This window comes from Ceratotherium simum, chromosome 16, assembly GCF_057802395.1.
Source record: "Ceratotherium simum simum isolate JZ-2026a chromosome 16, ASM5780239v1, whole genome shotgun sequence".
Taxonomy (NCBI): Eukaryota; Metazoa; Chordata; class Mammalia; order Perissodactyla; family Rhinocerotidae; genus Ceratotherium; species Ceratotherium simum.
The window spans coordinates 31,582,836-31,602,363 of record NC_141915.1 but is presented as its reverse complement, the minus strand read 5'-3'; the positions used below and the strand labels follow the sequence as shown (position 1 = coordinate 31,602,363).

General features: G+C 44.4%; 1 protein-coding gene across 1 annotated transcript in view; it reads left to right on the top strand.

The window, feature by feature from the left end:
• The window catches only part of LOC101392708 (phosphatidylcholine transfer protein-like), a 36,724-nt gene extending 22,478 nt beyond the window's left edge, over nucleotides 1–14,246 (top strand). Inside the window, exons 2-6 of the mRNA XM_087440945.1 lie at nucleotides 3,642–3,759; nucleotides 7,080–7,159; nucleotides 10,690–10,861; nucleotides 11,787–11,854; nucleotides 12,965–14,246. Coding sequence (XP_087297071.1) covers nucleotides 3,642–3,759; nucleotides 7,080–7,159; nucleotides 10,690–10,861; nucleotides 11,787–11,854; nucleotides 12,965–13,030 — 504 coding nt within the window. The 3' untranslated portion in view covers nucleotides 13,031–14,246. The remainder of the gene's footprint in view (nucleotides 1–3,641; nucleotides 3,760–7,079; nucleotides 7,160–10,689; nucleotides 10,862–11,786; nucleotides 11,855–12,964) is intronic.
• Nucleotides 14,247–19,528: the final 5,282 nt, after the last annotated feature.

The following is a 19,528-nucleotide window of genomic DNA, read 5'->3' as shown; positions in this document are numbered from 1 at the left end:
CCTGGACTACTGCAGATGATGAGATATGGGAACGCCTGACGAAAGCCGGCGAAAGGTAAGACTTCTTACCACGTCAGCCTCCCAGAATCTCTATCTGCGGGTCCGGCGGAAGGAAGTGGTGAGAATTTTTTCTCTTTCTAAATTTAGATTGGCAGGAGAAAATATTTGGGAAACTAGTTTCTTGTGCTTTTAGTGACTCTTGGTTTAAATTTGGTAGAGTACTCTTGGTTTTGATCTTGATCCCTTTTCCTCCCAGAGTAGTCTCTGTCTTGTTCTGTGTCCTGAGAAAACTTGGCTTTGTGACCAGTGAGAATATTCTCCTTGGTCTCCACCATACGGAAGGTGCATTTACCGGAGTGCACCTTGGTGGCCAGTCGAGTAGAATGGGGTTCTGAACTGTCTCTTTGTCCGGCTGTGCCTAGCTCTCAGGGGAGTTTGTCACAAAGGGCCCAGTCCATAAGGGCTTTTGTCATCTTAACCTTCGTTGCTTGTTAGTGCTGGAAAAATCCCATTCCAGTATTGCCTGCCCCATGTCACAGATTAGCGGGTCTGTGACTGGAGGCGTCCCACACTATTGTGGGAGACCGGAGACACCGTTTTCACTACACCATCCTTACCGCCTGTGCAATGAAGGTCTTTACTTTCTCTGAATATCTTTGGGATTGAATTCTGTGGATCATGGGGGCCACATCATCTGCGCCCTCACCAGAGACGCCTCTTTCGTCCATGGTAAAGATTTATTCTAAGCGTGGAAAGTTACCTCTGGGTCTTTCCTTAAAAAGGCTTATTGGAAAAAAAAAAAAAGGCTTATTGGATTGAGTCACTATTGGAATAAATATACAAATGAAGATCCTACTCGTCAATGGCCAGACGACGGATACTTTGAATTGGGAAAACTTCTAAATTGGGGGAAAAAAAAGTGTTTTGAGAGCTCTCACAGAATTATTTAATTGTTACCTAAAAAAAGGCCAGAAAAATGAAGGGAAAAATTTGACGAGCCTTAAGAACCTGACTCAGGTTACAATTGAATTGAGAACATGTAAAAGTGTAAGTGTTGATAAGATTATAAAGGTTGGAATGTTTGAGCTAATCTTATATAAAGAGGTTACATCAACTTTGCCTGAGTATGTTTTAAAATGTCTGACTGGGAATGCTTCCCTTGTCCAAAATTAGAAGACCAAGACCTATTGATAAAAATCTTAATTATAACTATGTTTAAAGGTATAAGAGGTGATGAAATTTACATGAAATTTTGTAGAAAAAGACTGATATTATTTCTATTACAGAACTGGTTAACAAAAATAGTAATTTAAATGATGCCTAATTTTATCTGAAGTTTTATGAAGTCTTGTAGGCAATCTAAATAATTATTGGGAATAAGTAACTAAATAGTTGTGAAAAAGATGAATGTTGGATGAACTTTAAACAATAATTATGTGTTATGGTGGTTACAGCTTCCAAACTCTTTTTGGTGACTTAAAACTTTAGAGTTTTGCTAAATTTTATGATAAAAATTCTCTGAGTATCATCATTTCCAAATAAGATAAGATATTAGAAATTGATTGCTAAATGTACGTTTGTCTACATTTGGCTTTTCATTACGGGAAAACTAAAAAGTGTTTTGGGTCTATTGGTAAACATGTCTTGTGTTCTATTAAGAGACTGTACTATAAAGTAACATATTTCTAGAAGTTATGAAGTGTTTATAAATTTTCCAAGCCACAAGATACTAATGTAAAAGAAAGTTGATAATTGCTTACTTAGTTTTTACTTACTAATTAAGGTTTCTATAGGTTAAAATTTCTAATTAGTATATGTAATTGAAGCTACTAAAAATTAAGAAAAATTTGTCTGTGTACATGGAAAGTAAGATGTATAAAGAAGGTACAAAGAATGGAAATATTTTGTTTGGTTGATTAACAAAGATAAATTTGTCCTCAAGTACTAGGAGGGAAAAGAAAGACATGGGACAAATTCTGAATGTAAAAAGGAAGTTATAGAAAGTTTGTGGAAGAGGAATTCTGCAAAAAGAGTTTTATGCATGGTCAAGTTGGCTAAGATTAAAATGAATTTAATTAAGTAAATGAGTTTTAATATCAGGAGTAAGCCGGTACAAAATTATAATTTGGTCTTATTTCTCTTAAAAGGATAATTTTCTTGAACTTGATAAAGAGGTTATAAAAGATTTTTCTTTACTTTTGGGTAAGTCTATCTAAAAGACAGAAAAAAAAAAAACTGTTAAAATAATTTCCTGTGTTCAAAAGACTGAGGTCTCTCTATTAAGGCTTTTTGGACTGTTAGTGCTCTGTTTGCGTTGATTTGACTGCTTATATTTTTGACAAGCTCCTCCAAAATTCATATCTTAAATAAAGTCTTTTTTTTACTTTTTTTCCTTGAGAATTTTCAAAGGGCCCTGGAACTTCTCAAAGAAATTTGCTCTCTGCCTATAAAGAGAAAGATACTAACTTATTAGGCTGATTCAGTATGTTAAACTACATGGGAAGCATTGTCAGACAAGTGATGATAAGCCTTCTTAGGTGGTATTATGTGGGCAAATGTTATTGACATAGGTGTTTTAAAATTGTATAACATTGTATTCCTTAACGTTCTTATGGCTGGCCAAATAATTAACAAGACAGGTTAGCAGGAGAAAATAATACCAAGTTTAATAACATGTATACATGGGAGAAACTCAGAAATGAGCAACTCATCCTTCTGTCTAAGCTGCTTGCTTAAGTATTGCAGCTAAAGGCGAGGAACGTGTTGGGGGTGGGTAGTGGTCTGGGACTTCAGAGGCCAGGAAGACAATTCTTTTCAGAGTCATCTATAGATAATGTGGTCAGGGAGAAGAAGAGTTTTTGATAAAAGAGGGTTGGTGCCTTTCCTATTGTAACCTCTATCCTACATTATCTTTACAGCCATCATGATAATAACTCCTTCCTGAAACAGATCTTTTGTTTTAAATTCTTTAGGCAGTTTGGGAGGGGAAACTCAAATATTCTTCCTGAGTTCTCTGAGTCCTTATTGTCTTCAGCTCGAAATAATCCACATACCAGAGTGGTGCCTCCTGGGGTAGCTTGCCCTGAGCATCATCAGTTTCCAAAGCCCTTTGAGGCCAGTCCTTCACTACCCCTCTGACCTCGGCTCCTGCCCATCTCCCTCATCCAGTTCTCCAGACCCCTGACTTCCTGTTCTTTGAACATTCCAATCTGTCAACCTGAGGACCCGGTTGAGAGTGGGCTTTACTCATCTTCCATGGCTGGCTCCTTCTAATATTTACAACAAGATGGTCTGATGAATGCTATCCCTCATAGAGGCTTTTCCTGACTACCTGATTATATAGGATGCCGCCCCCCCAGCCCCCAAAGCAGGCATCATTTATGACACAACCCCTCTTATATCCTATTTAAATTACCTGGACAGTGTTTATAGCTATCACCACCCCCCAAAGCCTACAGCCAAATATAAGACCCATGAGAGCAGGGGCCCCATCTGTTTTCTCACCATTGCGTCACCGAGACCACAGAGGAGGCTCCCAATAAATGGTGTTGCATGAACAGCTGTTTTTCCTGTGCTGTGTCAGCCAGCTGTCTCTCAACTTGGGCATCACTAGGTTGTTTCTGCCTGTCCTGTTTTCACAGGAGACTGGACTTTATAAGTATAAAGGCTTTGGTGTTCTGAAGGACTGCCCGCCGGATCAACTTGCAAATGTCTGTATGGACCTAGACTACAGAAAACAGTGGGGCAAGTGTGTTGAAGGTGAGTGACACCTACTATGTTTTAAAAGTGAATTAGAAAGTAGAATCTATTGTTACTTATTCTAGCCAGTAGAAAGCAACAGGTTTAATTTCTACTATATTATGTTTCTTTTTTCATTTTGGCCTAAAAGTCTTAGGTGCTGGGCTGACATGTGCCTTTGCTATTCTAGGACTTGCTCTTTGCATGCTGTTAGATCCACTGTCCAGTTTTCTCTGAGGGCTACTTTGTTCTCTCTGTAAGTTAGTTGTCATTCCCTATACCTAGGTCATCATGGAAGGCTTCTTGGAGGAGGTAGTGTCCAAACTTTGTTTTATAAAAGTTTATAAAACATAATAGTTTAAACTACTAAAGTATTTTAAAACATAAGAGTTTATAAAAAATGTTTATGAAATAAAGTTTTATAAACAACAATAATACAGGTATGTGAGGAGGTGAGAGGGTGAGGGGATGAGTGGTGTAAAGGCATTCGAGGCCCAGGAACAGCATGAGTAAGGTGGGGAAGGCATGAAACAGCATGAGATGTGCAGACACTGAGAGCAGGTTGGTGGTGTTGGGTTGTTGAGGTGGCAGACTCTGAGCTAGGGTGGGAGGATCCCCAAGGGCCTGGCCTGGCCACCAGGCTACAGATCTTAGATTTTACCCTCTAAGTGGTGGAGCATTATGAGAGGCATTAAGTAGGGAGTCCCCCTGCCACTTAGAGCTGGGCGTGGCCTCTGCCATCTCAATCACAGTGGAGGAGAACTACAGAGCCAGCCCAGGGGCACATTAACTCTGCAAGACCCTTGCTGTAGTCAGGACTCTTGGTTGCAAGTAACAGAAAGCCAACAAATGGCAGTGTAAGAAAGGAAAGCGAGTTTCTTGGTTCATGACTTTGAAAAGTCCATGGGTTTCTGGATTCCAGAACAGCTGCATCTAATACTTAAATAATTTCTCCATCTCGACTCTTTTTCTCCTGTGATGACCTAATTCTCAGGCAGTTTCTCAGGTCATGGCAGAGATGGCCAGCAGAAGATCCAAGCTTATATTCTAACCATAGAAATAACCTCAGAGGAACAGGAATGAGAATTCCACTTTCATATCGATGGCAGCCAGAGTCCAGGATTGGCTCTCAGAGCCTCAGCATGGATCACGTGCTTATTTCCTGTGGACGTTTGTTGTGGTTCTGGGTGACTTAGTGCTTTCAAATACCTTTCCTATCTAGGGAGAATTGTGATACTTATCTATTCAAGGGCGAAGCCAGACGTTCTCTGTCCCAGTCTCCCTAGCAGCCAGGGTTCAGTCTGGTGATATAGACGTTGACAAGAAGACGCACATGTGGCTTCAGTTTGGGAGAAAGCAACGTGAGGAAGCTGCACCATGCAAAAATCCATTTTCCGGTGACGGTCCCGGCTAAGGCATCTGACTTTGGGGGAAACAGCTGCAGAGCCTCTGGTGTTTGGTACTCAGCATCAGCAGTTCACGCTGTGGTGTCCAGTCCAGTGGCAGCAGCCATTTGGCTTCTCTGGAACAATCTTGAGGTCCTAAACCTAACTCTGGTCCTCCTAGATATTCTGTGAGCTACTTGAGAGCCTTTACTGAGCCACTTTTTGGCCTAAACTTTTTAGAGTGGCAAGCTATTTCAACTGCACTGAAGAGTCCGATGGCCCGGGTTCTTGGTCAGCGTAAGAGAGGAATTCAGACCCCGACACAACAGCAGCAGCAGGAAAGCAAAGATTTATCAGAAGAAAGGTCAGATACACTCCAAGTGGGAGTGGGCAGAGAATGCATCTGCCCCAATTCTTGGGTTAATGTTATTTTTATTTGGGCTGTTTAGAGGGAATTTGCATTATCTGGTTATCCACCAATAATGGTCTTTCCTCCACCCACACGTCGGGAGGGGGAGTTCTCCACCTTTTAGGGGAGTCTCTGGAACTGTCATGGCAGTCATCCCCAGAGGAAGGGAGGCTAATGCATATGGAGTTTGTACGTAAACTAAAGAAAGGTCAATGTCCTCTAGAGGTGTAGAGCAGAAGGCTTTGCATGTGCTGTGTTTGCACCTGTTACTTTTATTGCCGTGGTTGAAGATCTCAGACTCTGCTGCTGTCTGTATCTTGTGGGATGCCATCAAGACGCTTCTTTGATGTAGCGAGGTCTCCAGCTGTGATTCACTGCTCATGTCTGGATGCCAGTAAGACACTCCATTGATGCAGCAAGGTCTCCAGCTGTGATCTCCCGCTCATGTCTGCCTAGCTACCTATCTCACTATGACCCTGGCCTGAGGCACCATCCCTGAACTAATCACCGTGATCATGACTTGTTCATTTTCCCAGCCCTGAAACTAAGGTTGAGTCAGTCCTGCTTAAACCACATAGTTGAGAAAGAGCGGTAGGGTGATGCCCTGAAGGAGAAGTAAGATGCTGGTCCAAGAAGGGGAGAGTCAATACTGAGCATGCAAAAGCAACAGATGTCCACTCCTTTCCTTCCTTTCAAGGGCTGTCTCCAGCCTCTTGTGGCACCAATGGGCTGGCAATCTCTTTCATCCGTGGTCTGCTTCTAATGGATTTTCTTTCAAAAGCTGAATTAAGTCATACGTTTCCCCATCAGCATCTCCTCAGGGGACTCTTTTGGTTATTTTGGCAACCTTGGCTTGCCTCCTTCTCTAAGTGCTTAGTTAGAAGCTTACTGCACAGCTTGGGGTCAGAGGGTGTGCATGTCCTTGAATTCTCCCTCCAGGAGTTGGCTGCTATTTGCACACAATAGCATGATGGAATATTAAGGAAATTTGGTCAGTGTAGCTGTGGTAGAGTATAAAGACACCTGGGAGGGAAGCAAGAATCTTAGGGTGAGCCACAGTTGTGCCACTTTCTAGCTGTTTAGGAAGGACACTGCCCTCTGTGGGACCTTGATCTCAGCTGAACACACTAGACTGGGTGACTCAGTACCAGGCTAGCTGTAATATGTCAGGAAAAAAGCAAGAAAGGGCTCAAAAGCAAAACTATTGGAGCTCTAGTGACATCTGGTGGTTACTCTGATTTATAACCTGCAAATGTATTTTTGGATGGCGTATTTTGTTTCACTGCATTCTATCTGAAATCTTCTTTGTGATATGTAATGGATAAGTTTTGTTGGGTTCTTTTATTTTTACTGTATTTTTATATCTACTAGACTCTGCCTTCAGGCAACAAGCTTTCAGTGGTAATGAATCTGTCTGACTTTTTCTAGAGTTTTGTGCCTCATAAGTTAGTGGTTTATCATACTCTGTGAGGTCATCATCCCTAGGCTCCTTGTTAATTGAAGTCAAAGAGGCTTCCAGATACATTAACTTCTTTTGTTCTCCTTAGAACTCTATGAAAAAGAATGCAATGGACAGACCATGGTCTACTTGCAAGTGAGGTGCCCTTTTTCTAAGCCCAACAGAGATGTATCCTTTCCCAAGTTCACCATTGCTCGGCGTTCTAAGTGTTTCTGTGCCCTTGGCCCATCGCCCAATGGCGGCAGGTCCAGCAGGTGTGGACATTGTCTCTGATTCTTGCAGAAGCATGTTCTGGAGCTGTTGCTTCTTCTCTGGCTCTCAGAGACCTCAGAGTGTGATTTCTGGGGCTGACCATGTGGAGCGTCCTGTAACTGTGGTCACTGGAGGGCAGCTCATACTTTCCTGAGGAGTTTCCTAGGGCTTGAAACTGTAGGGCCACAGACTTGGGGACCTGGAAAGAATTCTTTATAAGGAATGTTTAATACACTCCCTCAATCTACAGAGGAGGAAGTGGGGACCTGGAGAGGTGAAGTGACAGAGGCATACATATGGGTGGTTAGTGACCGAGTGGGGAACTCAGGCCCCCACATTCCCAGCTCTCCCAGTCTCCTCTCCCGTTTCACTGACCCCACAGCGATCCCTCCTTGACTCTTGGTTCTGGACACTGGGTGTGTTTCTTCCCCTCAGTTTCCTCATTTATGAGATGAAGCAGTTGACTGGGATGTGGGGAGGTTTAGCTGGCACTCAAGGTTCTAGGAAGCCTGCTCAGGACTAGGCTGGGAGGGCGGGGTGGACATCTGCTGGGTGGGCAGGGTGGGGGAGGATGAGTGACAGGCAAGGTTTCCACTCCTCACTGTCCTCTTCCATCACAGCGGCTGAGTGTCTTACAGCCTGAATTTCCGTGTAAGATCCTTTTAATAGAAGATCTTTGGATTAAAATAAAAGTTTGAAAACCACTGAATTAGATGATTGTGGGGATCTTTTCTAGCTCTAACATTCTATAAGTCTGTATGTGCCTAAGTAATTCTTCTCTAGAAAGAGAGGGAGCATGTGGGTGTGTTTTGTGTGTATGGTTTTGTGTTTTTCTGTCTAAATGTATTTGTCTACCCTGCCCCTAATTAGATTATAAACTCCATAAGAGTTTATTTCTTGGCTCAGTGCCCACATACTACTAGGTAGTTTGATACACATGGTATATATTTCAAATAATTGTGGATTACTTAATCCCTTGGATTTTATGTGGTTTTCTCTAATCCTGCCAACAACTGTGCAAGGTAGGCATCATCATCCCCATTTCACAGTTAAGGAAATTGAGGCAAAGAGACATTTAGAACTTTGCTCAGGGTCACACAGCTAGGCGGTGGCAGAGGTAGGTTCGAGACCCAGGTCCAGCTGTCTCCAGAGATGGTGATCTTGACCAGGGCACGATCCACCACTCCGACCTCACGGTGACACTGCTGGGTAGGTGTTCTCAGGAGTGGACACTTGGGGCTCCTTGAATTTCTATTTCTTTTCTTTTCTTTTCTTTTTTTTTTTGTGAGGAAGATGAGCCCTGAGCTAACATCCGTGCTAATCCTCCTCTTTTTGCTGAGGAAGACCGGCTCTGAGCTAACATCTATTGCCAATCCTCCTCTATTTTTTTTCCTCCAAAGCCCCAGTAGATAGTTGTATGTCATAGTTGCACATCCTTCTAGTTGCTGTATGTGGGATGCGGCCTCAGCATGGCCAGAGAAGCGGTGCGTAGGTGCGCGCCCGGGATCCAAACCTGGGCCGCCAGTAGCGGAGCTCATGCACTTAACCGCTAAGCCACGGGGCCGGCCCGAAGTTCTATTTCATTGGCTTCAAATTGCCACACAATCCCATAATGAGTTTCTTAGTCTTTATATATGCACATATGTCTCTCCAATAAGGGTTGTTAAACTTCTGAGAACAGAGAATAGTGCCATAGAAGAAAACATTAGTTTTAGAGCAAAAGATCCCAGGTTGAGTGTGAACTCATTACCTGGTTTGCTGTGTGAGCTTGGAAAAGGCGCTTCACTTCCCTGGGCCTCAGTGAACTGGTGGTTCTCCAGTCTTAGGCTTTATTGCTCGCTGGACCTTCCAACCCTTCAAAGACCTCTGTCAAATTTTAATCAATATATTAAGTTTTCCTTAATGGAGTGTCAGGAGATGTCTGTCACCTGAGCTGAGCAGGTTGTGGGAGAGAGTGGGACAATATTTTCTGTGAGGAAAGAGTAAGCCAGGGCCAAAGCAACATCATTTCTTCCCTAAAAGATTTAAGAACTTCACTCATCTGTATGTAGAGAGTGGGGCCAATAGCCCATCCAGCCTGAGTGAGGGGTGGGACAACTGTGGCGGCTGTTGAGACCCTGAATGGCATGGGGCTGTGGTTCTTGCTGTCATAGTGGGTGTAATTGTGCTATACATAGACTGATTTTTTTTTTGCTTAGGAAGATTATGCCTAAGCTAACATCTATTGCCAGTCTTCCTCTTTTTGCATGTGAGTCGCTGCCACAGCATGGCCACTGACAGATGCATGGTGTAGGTCCACGCCTGAAAACTGAACCCGTCCTGCCAAGCGGAGTGTGTCTGAACTTAACCACTAGGCCACCAAGGCTGGCCCTAGAGTGATTTTTTTCATGGATTTAGGCTTTTAATTTCTTCTAGTGTGAAACCTAAAGTTCTGTCATTCGAAAGTATAATGAACACTTTAAGGGTTGAGCCCTGTCCAGCTATGAAAGTCTAGCTAGGTTTTGGAGCCAGATCTGGGTTCAGATTCAGGTTCCATCCCTTCAGCTGGGCTGTGGGATCTTTGACAAGTTTCTTAACCTCTCTGAGCCTCAATTTTGTCATCTAGAAGATGGGGATACTTACACCAAACTCACAGGGACTTTCTCAGGATCAAAATTGATGCTCTGTGTAAAGCACATGATGTTTATTACATGGTAAGGGCTCAGTAAGTGGTGACTCTTATTGTTTCCTAGGATTTAATTGTCTCCCCTAGAATAGGTCCACAGGTACCATGGTTGATCTGTGAGTGTTTATTGGGATGAAATGGCTTGGTTATTCTTGGTGAACCAGTGTTAACCCAGAGAGGACTTCTGCCTCTAAATATTCAGGTGCTTGTGTGTCTTCCTGTGATCACCAGGTGTGGGAACGTTGCTTGACCATCCTCTGTGCATAGAGGGCAGTAATTAGAGCTTTGAGGGAGGGCAGGACAAGGAGACATGACCCCATTGTTTATCGACTGCTTATTCTGCTCCAGTCTTTCCCTAGTGCCCCCACCAAGCCTCCCTGCTGGGCGGTGTTGCCCCATCTTCCTACGTAGGGAAACTGAGCCTCAGAAAGGTGGAGTAACTAACCCAGGATCTCACAGCAGATAAGTGACCATCCTCTGATATCTCATAGTGCCTTCTTGGAGACAGAAGCAGTGGTTTCCCTGCCTAATTAAAAGCTTCACAGCATCAAGGAATCATTGTCAGAGGTGATGCATGCTCTCAGATGAGAATGCCAGGTGGGATGGGCACAGTCTTGCAGTGCAGGTAGGGAGACGGGGCAGGTAAGTGAAGCAACCTCACAAGAGAGCAAGAGCCACGTGGGAGGAACAGAACCACCTCCCTTGTCTTCCGGCTTGTGGGGCTTTCCTTCTGCCTGTCTGAAATGCTGGCGTTGGTGTCATGCCTTGACTGGCAGTGCAGTACGTCTACATTCGGGAGAGGCGAGAGCTGGACGTGGAAGGGCGGAAGATCTATGTGGTCCTGGCCCAGAGCACCTCCCATCCAGAGTTTCCCGAGAGGTCCGGTGTGATCCGGGTGACGCAGTACAAGGAGAGTCTGGTGCTCACGAGCGATGGCGGGAACGGGAGCAAAGGTAAAGACAGCGCCAGGCGGGTGCAGGGTCAGGGTCACGTGGGTGAGGGCCGTGCTGATTGCGAGGCACATAAAGTGCGCAAAGCTTGCTCCCTGAGGTCAGAGAATGGCATGGGTGCAAAACAGACAAGGGATCCACATCCACAGCTGGGGAGAGACTCAGGTCACCCCAGAGAGTGGGTGCAGTGGAAGGTGGCTGTCTAACTCTGACTCGGTGCGTTCTTGGCTGACTCTTGCATTGTCCAGGTGAAATCAGAGCAGCCTAGTAAACCAGCAGGTTTTGGAATTCACAGCAGGCTGTCCTGTGGACACATCTGCCAGTCCTGGGGGTGGGCAAGACGGCTGGCGGGACTGTCTCTGAGGACGCAGCTCCCACTCAGCAGAAACCCAGACACTCAGGACCTGGCTGCCCTGAGCTCCAGCCACGGGGAGGAAAGCTGTGGGTGGAGAGTGCGGCCTGCAGCCACCTCCTCTGCTGGAACGAGTGTGGCCTTGCGTCTGAGGCAAAATCTGAACCGGAGTTCTGAGGCTTGTTAGATCTGTCACCTGGGACGTGTCACCTAACTTTCCTGAGCTTCCACTTTATCATTAATATACTGGAATTATAATTGGAATTTTACCAATTCCTTAGGATTGTTAGGAGAAGTGATGAGAGAAATAATTAAATGAGAGACTGTCTGTCACTTGCCAGGTGTTTAATAAATAGCAGCAAGATGTGCCTGTGGCTGTGTTTTCAAAAATGTTTATAGATAAGTATCCTCTAAGACAAAGCAGAGCAGGGAACATGCCTGAATCGTGTGTTACCTCCCTCCCTACTTTCTGGGCCTGTATTCAGAAAATAGGATGGTGGAAGGTTTGCAGGGTTTGTTGCTGTATCTTTCTCATGGTTTTCCTCCTTCTGAATTGTCCTTTCTTCCCTTCTCTAGTTTTCATGTATTACTTCGATAACCTGGGTGGCGAAATTCTGACCCGGCTCATTAACTGGGCTGCCAAGGTGAGATCCCAGGAGGCAGGAGGGGTAATCATGTTTGACAAATGTTGACTTAGCCTGTGGGGTTGTCTCAGGCCTAATGAGGCTCTTTTATGAAGCAGCTTGGTTGAGTGACTACGGGTGGGATGAGAGTTGCCACCTCCCAGTACGGAGGCTGGGACTAAAGACAAAGAGTCCTTAGCTGGAATGCCAGCCCCTCCCTGCTGGTGCCCCGAGACCCCTCAGGATCGCTCTCTGGATCCTCTGGACAATAGCCTGCTCCTTGTAGGAACAGTGGTACCCTTGGATCCTGTATCGGCTTATGCAGAAGTAAGACAGGCCGACATGGGTGAGGAGACAACGAGATGTGGCCAAGCCTGGGGGCGCCTCCAGTTTTGTTATTGTTGTTTTTCTGGAAGGAGGGGAAACTGCAGGTGTTGCCCAGATCGCTAGAGACTGCCTGGAGCCTGGCTTCATGGGGCCCATTCAGCCTGCTTTGTGCACGTCCTACTTACTGGCTGGAGGCCTCACCAGCTTCCTTGGGAGAGAGAAAAAGCACATAAGCTTTGAGTCAGACACATGTGATTTTGAATCCTGGCCCTGGCATCGATCTTCTCATTTTTAAAAATGGAGGTGAATGTTACTTACCTCGTGGAGTAGGATTAAAGAAGACAGTGTTTGGGGACAGTCTTGCACAGTGCTCAACACTAACTAAATAATAGTATAGTCTATCTCTTGTCCCCAAATCTTTACCATTTCGAATCCTGTAAAGCAAGTCCTTTCTCTCATTTCTTTGGAAGACTCAAACAACCCATCTCAACCCCATTTCCTGTGTTTTTTTTTTTTTTTTTTTTTTCAAGAAACGATGTCTCAGAAATATCTTAGGTTTTCACCAGCAAAAGCCAAATATATAAGGCAGCGTCTTGTAACCGTGGCCCCTGTCATGTAGTCTCCCCCACGTCCTGGCTCTTACTTTTCGTCAGTATCTGTGGCAACGTTCTGTTGGAATCTGGTCAGAGGCCCTGTTGTCTTTGTTGTTCCCAAAGCCATCTCTATTTACCTTTTGTCACATCCCCAAGAACCAGGAGTGATTGCCGTGAGGACAGAGAAGTGACAGTCTCTTTTGCTTTGCAGAAAGGGGTTCCTGAATTCTTGAAAGACCTGGCGAAAGCCTGTCGGAACTACCCCGGGAGAACCTAAGAAAGAGGTTTGGGCACCTCGTGTCCAGGGAATGGTGTCTCCGGAAGCGCCACAGCCCGTGGATGCTCAGCCTTCTCTGCCCTTCCGCCTGTCCCTCCCCAGCACGGTGTCCCTGCGCGTGTCTGCCTGACGCCCGGCTCGCCCCGCTGCTTCCTATCCCCTCTCCCCACGCGGACCGCGGCCTTCTTCCACTGTGAATATGGGTCAGATCAGGGAAGCCTCTGCTTGTTATGTTTGCAAAGGGAAGTTCTCAACAGGGAACAGTTGTTCCATTGTGCCATGTTGGGGGGATGGGGGGAGGAGGAACGACAACAGAAGGTGACAATGACCCAGCCCCGCAAGCTGGCTCCTCCCAGGCTGTGATTTCCTGCCCCCAAGAGGGGCTGCTGGACGCTGCCCTCCCCTCAGGGTTGCCTCTTAGCGCACTGACTGGAGGACACGAGCTGATGTCCATTTGCCTTGGGCGTTGGGGACTTGATGTGGCTGGGATCTAGGTGGTAATGCAGTTAGTCTCTCCCCATTCCTCCTCCTGGAGGCTCATTAGCTGTTTCGATATCAAGCCATTTTGAAAAACATTGGGGGCCTGACAGAGCTCTTAATGTGATCATCATTTTTCATCATCCATTTCTGGGTTTTTCTTTTTCCCATATGACACTGGGGAAAGGCTGTCCATACCCCACTAGCTCTGCATTTTCCTGGAAACTGAGGCATCCAGATCTTTCTGGCAGTTATCCAAAGCCAAATGCTTTGAGCACAGCATTGTGATAAAGTGTCTTTATATGCAATAAGATGAATTTGCCTTCTAGAATGTGTGGAGATGTTGGAGGGACAATAGTTCCCAGCCAGGGAAATATTAATTAGTGGCCTGGTTGACTCTGCACCTTTTTCTCAGGAATTCTACCTAAGTCGTCTACCTCTTCCACCACCAAAAGACTTCTAGTTTCCTATGTTTTCTCCTGAATTTTGGCCGGTGAAGATATTCTGTAGCCAAAGCCGTAACCTTGATGATCTCACGGAAAAATTTTTAATCACTGTGTGTGAAGGTACTGAACCTTGATTAATGGGCATGGAAATTCAGGATGTAAAGCTGGAAGCAGGGGATTTATGACAATGGGATTCCTCAGACTGTGTGTTTTGTCTCTGCGAAGCGAAGTGTGTTGAATGCCGAATAAATAGAGTGACTTATACTTGTGTTGTGTGTAGCTTCCTTCCTGCCTTGCTCCTTTTGTGAAAGTGAATCAGTTAGGTCTCTTTGGTTTACAGGTCACAGCCAACCTAACTCATGGCTTGAACATAAAAAAGAATTTGGGGCTCACTTCCATGCAAGGCCAGGTGTAGAGTGGCCTCAGGTAGGGTTTGATACCGGCGCTCAAACTGACATTCCAATTCATCTCTCTTCTTCTTCAAGTTGTCTTTGATGTTGGGCTGTGTTTGGTGGCAGGATTGCTGCTAACAGCAAAAGGTAGGCCTGCATCTTCCCAGGCTCATGCCGAGCAAAAAAGGGCATTTCTTTCCAGTAGATGCCGCATGATTCCATGATTCCCTCTAAACCATGTGCCTATCCCTGCCCCAGTCATTGTGGCATATGGTCGGAATTATGCAAATAAGCAAATACCTCATAAATATGTCATTAAAATATCATTATGTAGCTGGAATTTAACTGTAGATAAACTAAATCTAAATGCCTCATGTTAAATAGATCAAGTTGAAATTTTACGTATAGAGTCATTGAACACAAGCATGAAGACTATAGTCTTTGAGCAGAGAATCAATAAGTGACTAAACGATTTACAGAAGACTGACCAAATAAAACACCCAGGAAGCAAAACCCACCCAGATATAGAGGGTTAATTTGATTATGTTAAATAATAATTTACTATTATTTAATAATTTAATTCAAGCCAAATTATTTCCCAAGTCATCATTTTTGGGGTTCTAGATTCCTTACCTTCCATCAATCCTTCCTTGACAGTATTAAGGTCCTTTCTTTGTTAATGGGTGGCTTTGGTGGTGTGGCTGCGGGTTATATTTAATGTTCTGGACGTGGCACAGTCTGGACTGACTCCAGCTGAGATTAGTCAGGATTTCAGGCTTTTAATGACAAAAGGAGTGCTACTGTCAGTGCTAAATGTTTCCACAGGCGAATTATTCACCGCGCATAACAATTCAAAGTTAATGACCACCTTGGAGCTGAGGAGTTCCAGCAGAGGGTCACTTCCCTTGAAAATGTTCCTATTTCACAGTGAGAGTCCTGGCAGGGCTCCCTGGCTGAGATTCCTCACCCAGAATCTCCATCTCCAATGCCTGCCCTTCACTCCTCCTGCTTCCAGGCTGGATTTGGGAGAGACAGCAGGAAAAGCCTATTCGGGGCTCATGTTTCTGGTAGCACCACCCAGTCGGCTCAGAGAATTATCTTTAAAAGCTTTGAGACGAGTATTCACTAAACAGATATTTCTCAAGAGTCTGGTGTCCATCCAGCAAGGGGATAGGCATGGTGGTTCCTGGGACCAATGAGAAGGCTTGGTGCCTGCCCTCAAGAAGCCTATGGTCTGGTGAAGAAGACACAGTGGACAGGCTGTTGAAAAGGTGATGGGTTTTGAGAAAGGGCAAGTGAAGGGTGCTAGAGGCTGTAAAACTGGGGCACTAACCATGTCTGAGTGGTCAAGGAAGAACATGCTGGAGTTGGCTGGGTGAAGGTTGGGGAAGAAAACTGTTCCACATGGAAGGAACCATTTGCACAAAACCCCTCAGGCAGGAGAGCCAGTCACGTCTGAGGAAACTGTAAAACTGAGGAACTAGCAAAAGCCAGTATGGCTGGAGCAATGAAAGAGAAGGAGAGGCGCCTCAGACATGGCTGAAGAAGTAGCCAGTCAGGCCATGGGAGGTGCTGAAGGCCGTGGCAAGGATTTTGGACTTTATACCTAGAACACAAATGAGCTTTCAAGGATTTCTGGCTGACGTGTGACCTGATAAGATTTATTCATTCTTAATAGCTGTTCATTTCTCCCCGTGGTTCTCCACCATCTCTAACAGCCCCTCCAACCTTGGCCTGGGGGCAGTAGCCCAGGCACTTTAAGTCTTGTCCCTTTGAATCCTCTCTGCATCAGGCAGCCTGCAGAGCAGCCCACATGCAAATCCAGTTTCGAAAGTGGAGTGTCAGCCTCTGAGGTTTCACCAGAAAAAAAGAGGGGCAGGGAGCATCCAGGCACGTCCTTCCATCTCTCCCGACCTGTGCTGGTATACCACATACCTCCAGGGTGACTGCATCATGCAGCCCATCAGATCACAGCCATTTCAGGAGCCAGAGGTGGGAGAGAAAAGGGGAAGGCATAAAACGTGTAAGAAGGTCCACTTTCCCCAAAGTTTCTCTTCCTATACTCCTCCCCAACTACAGGGAAGAATTTTTCTTTTTTGCCTGAGAAGGCAGAAACACATTGTTGTTTAGGTTCTCAGAGTTTGGAATCAACCAAACAGGAGGACTTCACAGAAAAATTGTTTATATTGCTAATCTATTAATATGTATTTGTGTGTGTGTCCGCTTGGATACACAGTATGTGCTCCATTTCATAATAATGGAACAATAACTAGGCAGCATGTTATGTGACTGTTCAAGTTCTCTTTGTGATATGCCAGGACTGTGAGATATGTTTTGCAGAGTGGAAAAGTGGTTTTACTGTTTTAGGTTCAAATTTCACCAGTTTGAGCCCCTTGGTTTAAGACTCAGACTCTCCACAATGGAAGAGTTCAAGAAACTGTCCCAGCATCTACTTGGGTGGAGAGGGGTTTTAAATCTCCTACCAGAGAGGGCTTGTGTCTATAGGAGCTCATCCTAAAGATTCAATTAGTTCTTCAAGAAACATTGGGCCAGGAACTCTCCTGAGTCCTGGGAGACAGAGTAAACTAACCATGGCCCTTACCTTGAAAACACTCATGATTTATTGGTGATTGGTTTTGGGGGAGAGAGAGGAGAACATAAATGTGGTGAGTACTATGACATAGGCATGTATGGGATATGATGGCGTGCAGGCTGCGGTGACTTGGACAGACTTCTCAGGGGAAGTGCTTTCTATGTTTGGCCTTGAAGTAGGAATAGGAGTTGGCCAGGCATCTAGAATTTGGCAGTTGAGTAGGAGAGACAGGTTTTTTGAGGCATAGACACCAGCATATGAAAAAGCACAGCAAGAGATAGCAAGATGTCGTTCAGCATGTCCTGGGTGGCTGAGCATGTGTATTTTGGAAGAGAGGGCTGGCTAAGGTGGCAAAGGCCAGAGCCATAGAAGCCTTGTATTTGAAATGAGATGCACCACTTTCCTAGCTCTTCCTGGCTATTCCAACATGTCAGCTGATGCCCTGAGTTCCGTCTTAGCAATGATGACTGTATGCATGTCCCTCTCTTTCGCTCCAAACAGACAGATCTCTAATCACTTTCTGGCTCTGCCACTTACTATTAATGTAACCTCAGACAAATTAGCCACATGGAGCCTCTGTTTTCTCTTCTGTAAAATGGGACCAAACTAAGAATAACATCAGGGGATTATTGTGAGTATTATCAGGATTGAACAAGCACAATGCCTGGCATTAAAATGTTCTCATGAAATATTTGTGGAGTCAAACTGGGTACAGGACTGAAAAGGAAACTCTACTGCCTGGAGAACAGACTTTGGCTTTCCAAACACCAGTAACTGCCACAGCAGTCTAGGACACCTGGAAAAAGGTAGAAAAGGGATCTGAACCCTGAAGATGAGGGACAGGAAGCCAGGGACCCAGAACCAGGAGATGGTAGGCCAGCACAGCAGATCAAAGCGGGAGGGACGCAGCTTGTGGCAGAACAACAAGGGCACCACTAGGGCAGGAGAGCAGACAGGAGGGAGAGGGTGGCAGGTGCTTGCTCAGAGGGCGCTTCAGGGAATGGATACACAGCAGCTCATGGCTTCCTCTTTCCTGATGTCGTCCTGGTGTCCTCCCAGGGGCTGGAAAGAAATCATAAAGTGAAAGAAGAGAGGAAAAAATGGAAAAAACAGAACAGCTGCATTTTCGTATAAGAATAACAGCTTTTCATGATAAAAACACTCTACAAAGTAGGAGTAGAAGGGAACGTCCTCAAACTGATAAGCAGCTTCCACAAACCACCTATAGCTAACATCATTCTTAAGGTGGAAGACTGAAAGATTTCCCCCTAAGATCAAGAAAAAGGCAAGGTTGTCTGCTCTTGCCATTTGTATTCAAATATTGTACTGGAGGTTCTGGTCAGGAAATTAGGCAAGAAAAAGAAATAAATGGTGTCCAGATTGGAAAGGAAGAAGTAAAACTATCTTTATTTGCAGATAACATGATCTTGTATCTAGAAAAACCATCTTGAAAAAGAAAAAAAAATGTTGGAAGGTTCATAGTTTCTGATTTCAAAACTTACTACAAATCAACATTAATCACGACAATGTGGTACTGGCATGAGGATAAACATACAGTCAATGGATTAGAATTGAGAGTCAGAGATAAACCTTCTCATTTACAATCAATTGATTTTCCACAGTGGGTGGGAAAAAATTCAATGGGGAAAGTACAATCTTTTCAACAAATGGTGCTGGGACAACTGAATATTCACATGCATAAGAATGAAGTTGGACTCCTACCTCACACCATATACAAAAATTAACTCAAAATGGATCACAGACCGAAATGTACGAGTTAAAACTATAAATGCCCAGAAGAAAACATGATGGAACATCTTCATGATATTGGATTTGACAATGATTTCTTAGATATGACACTAAAAGCATGAGCAACAAAAGAAAAAATAGATGAGTTAGACTCCATCAAAATTAATACCTTTTCTGCTTCAAAAGTCACCATCAAGAAAGTGAAAAGTCAGCCCAAAGACTGGGAGAAAATGTTTGCAAATCATATATCTGATAAGGGGCTTGTATCTAAAATATATAAAGAACACCTACAACTCAATAATAAAAACCCAATTAAAAAATACAAAAGGATCTGAATAGACATTTATCCAAAGAAGATATACAAGTGGCCACTAAGGACATTACAGATGCTCAACATCATCAGCCATCAGGGAAATGCAAGTCAAAAGCACAATGAGATATGACTTCAAACCCAGTTGAATGGCTATAATGAAAAAGACAGACAATAACAAGTATTGAAGGAGGATGTAGAGAAGTGGGAGTCCTCATACACTGCTGAAAGGAATATAAAATGGTGCAGCCACTTTGGAAAACACTTGGCAGTTGGTCAAAATGTTTAACTAGAGCTAACATATGACCCGGAAATACCACTCCTAGGTATATGCCCACAAGACGTGAAAACATAGCTCTACACACAAACTTGTACATCCATGTTCATAGCAGACTTACTCAAAATAGCCAAATAATGGGAACAACCCAAATTTCTAATAACTGATGAATGAATAAATAAAATGTAGTATATCCATACAATGGAATATTACTCAACAACAGTAAAAAGAAATGAACTACTGGTAAATGCTAC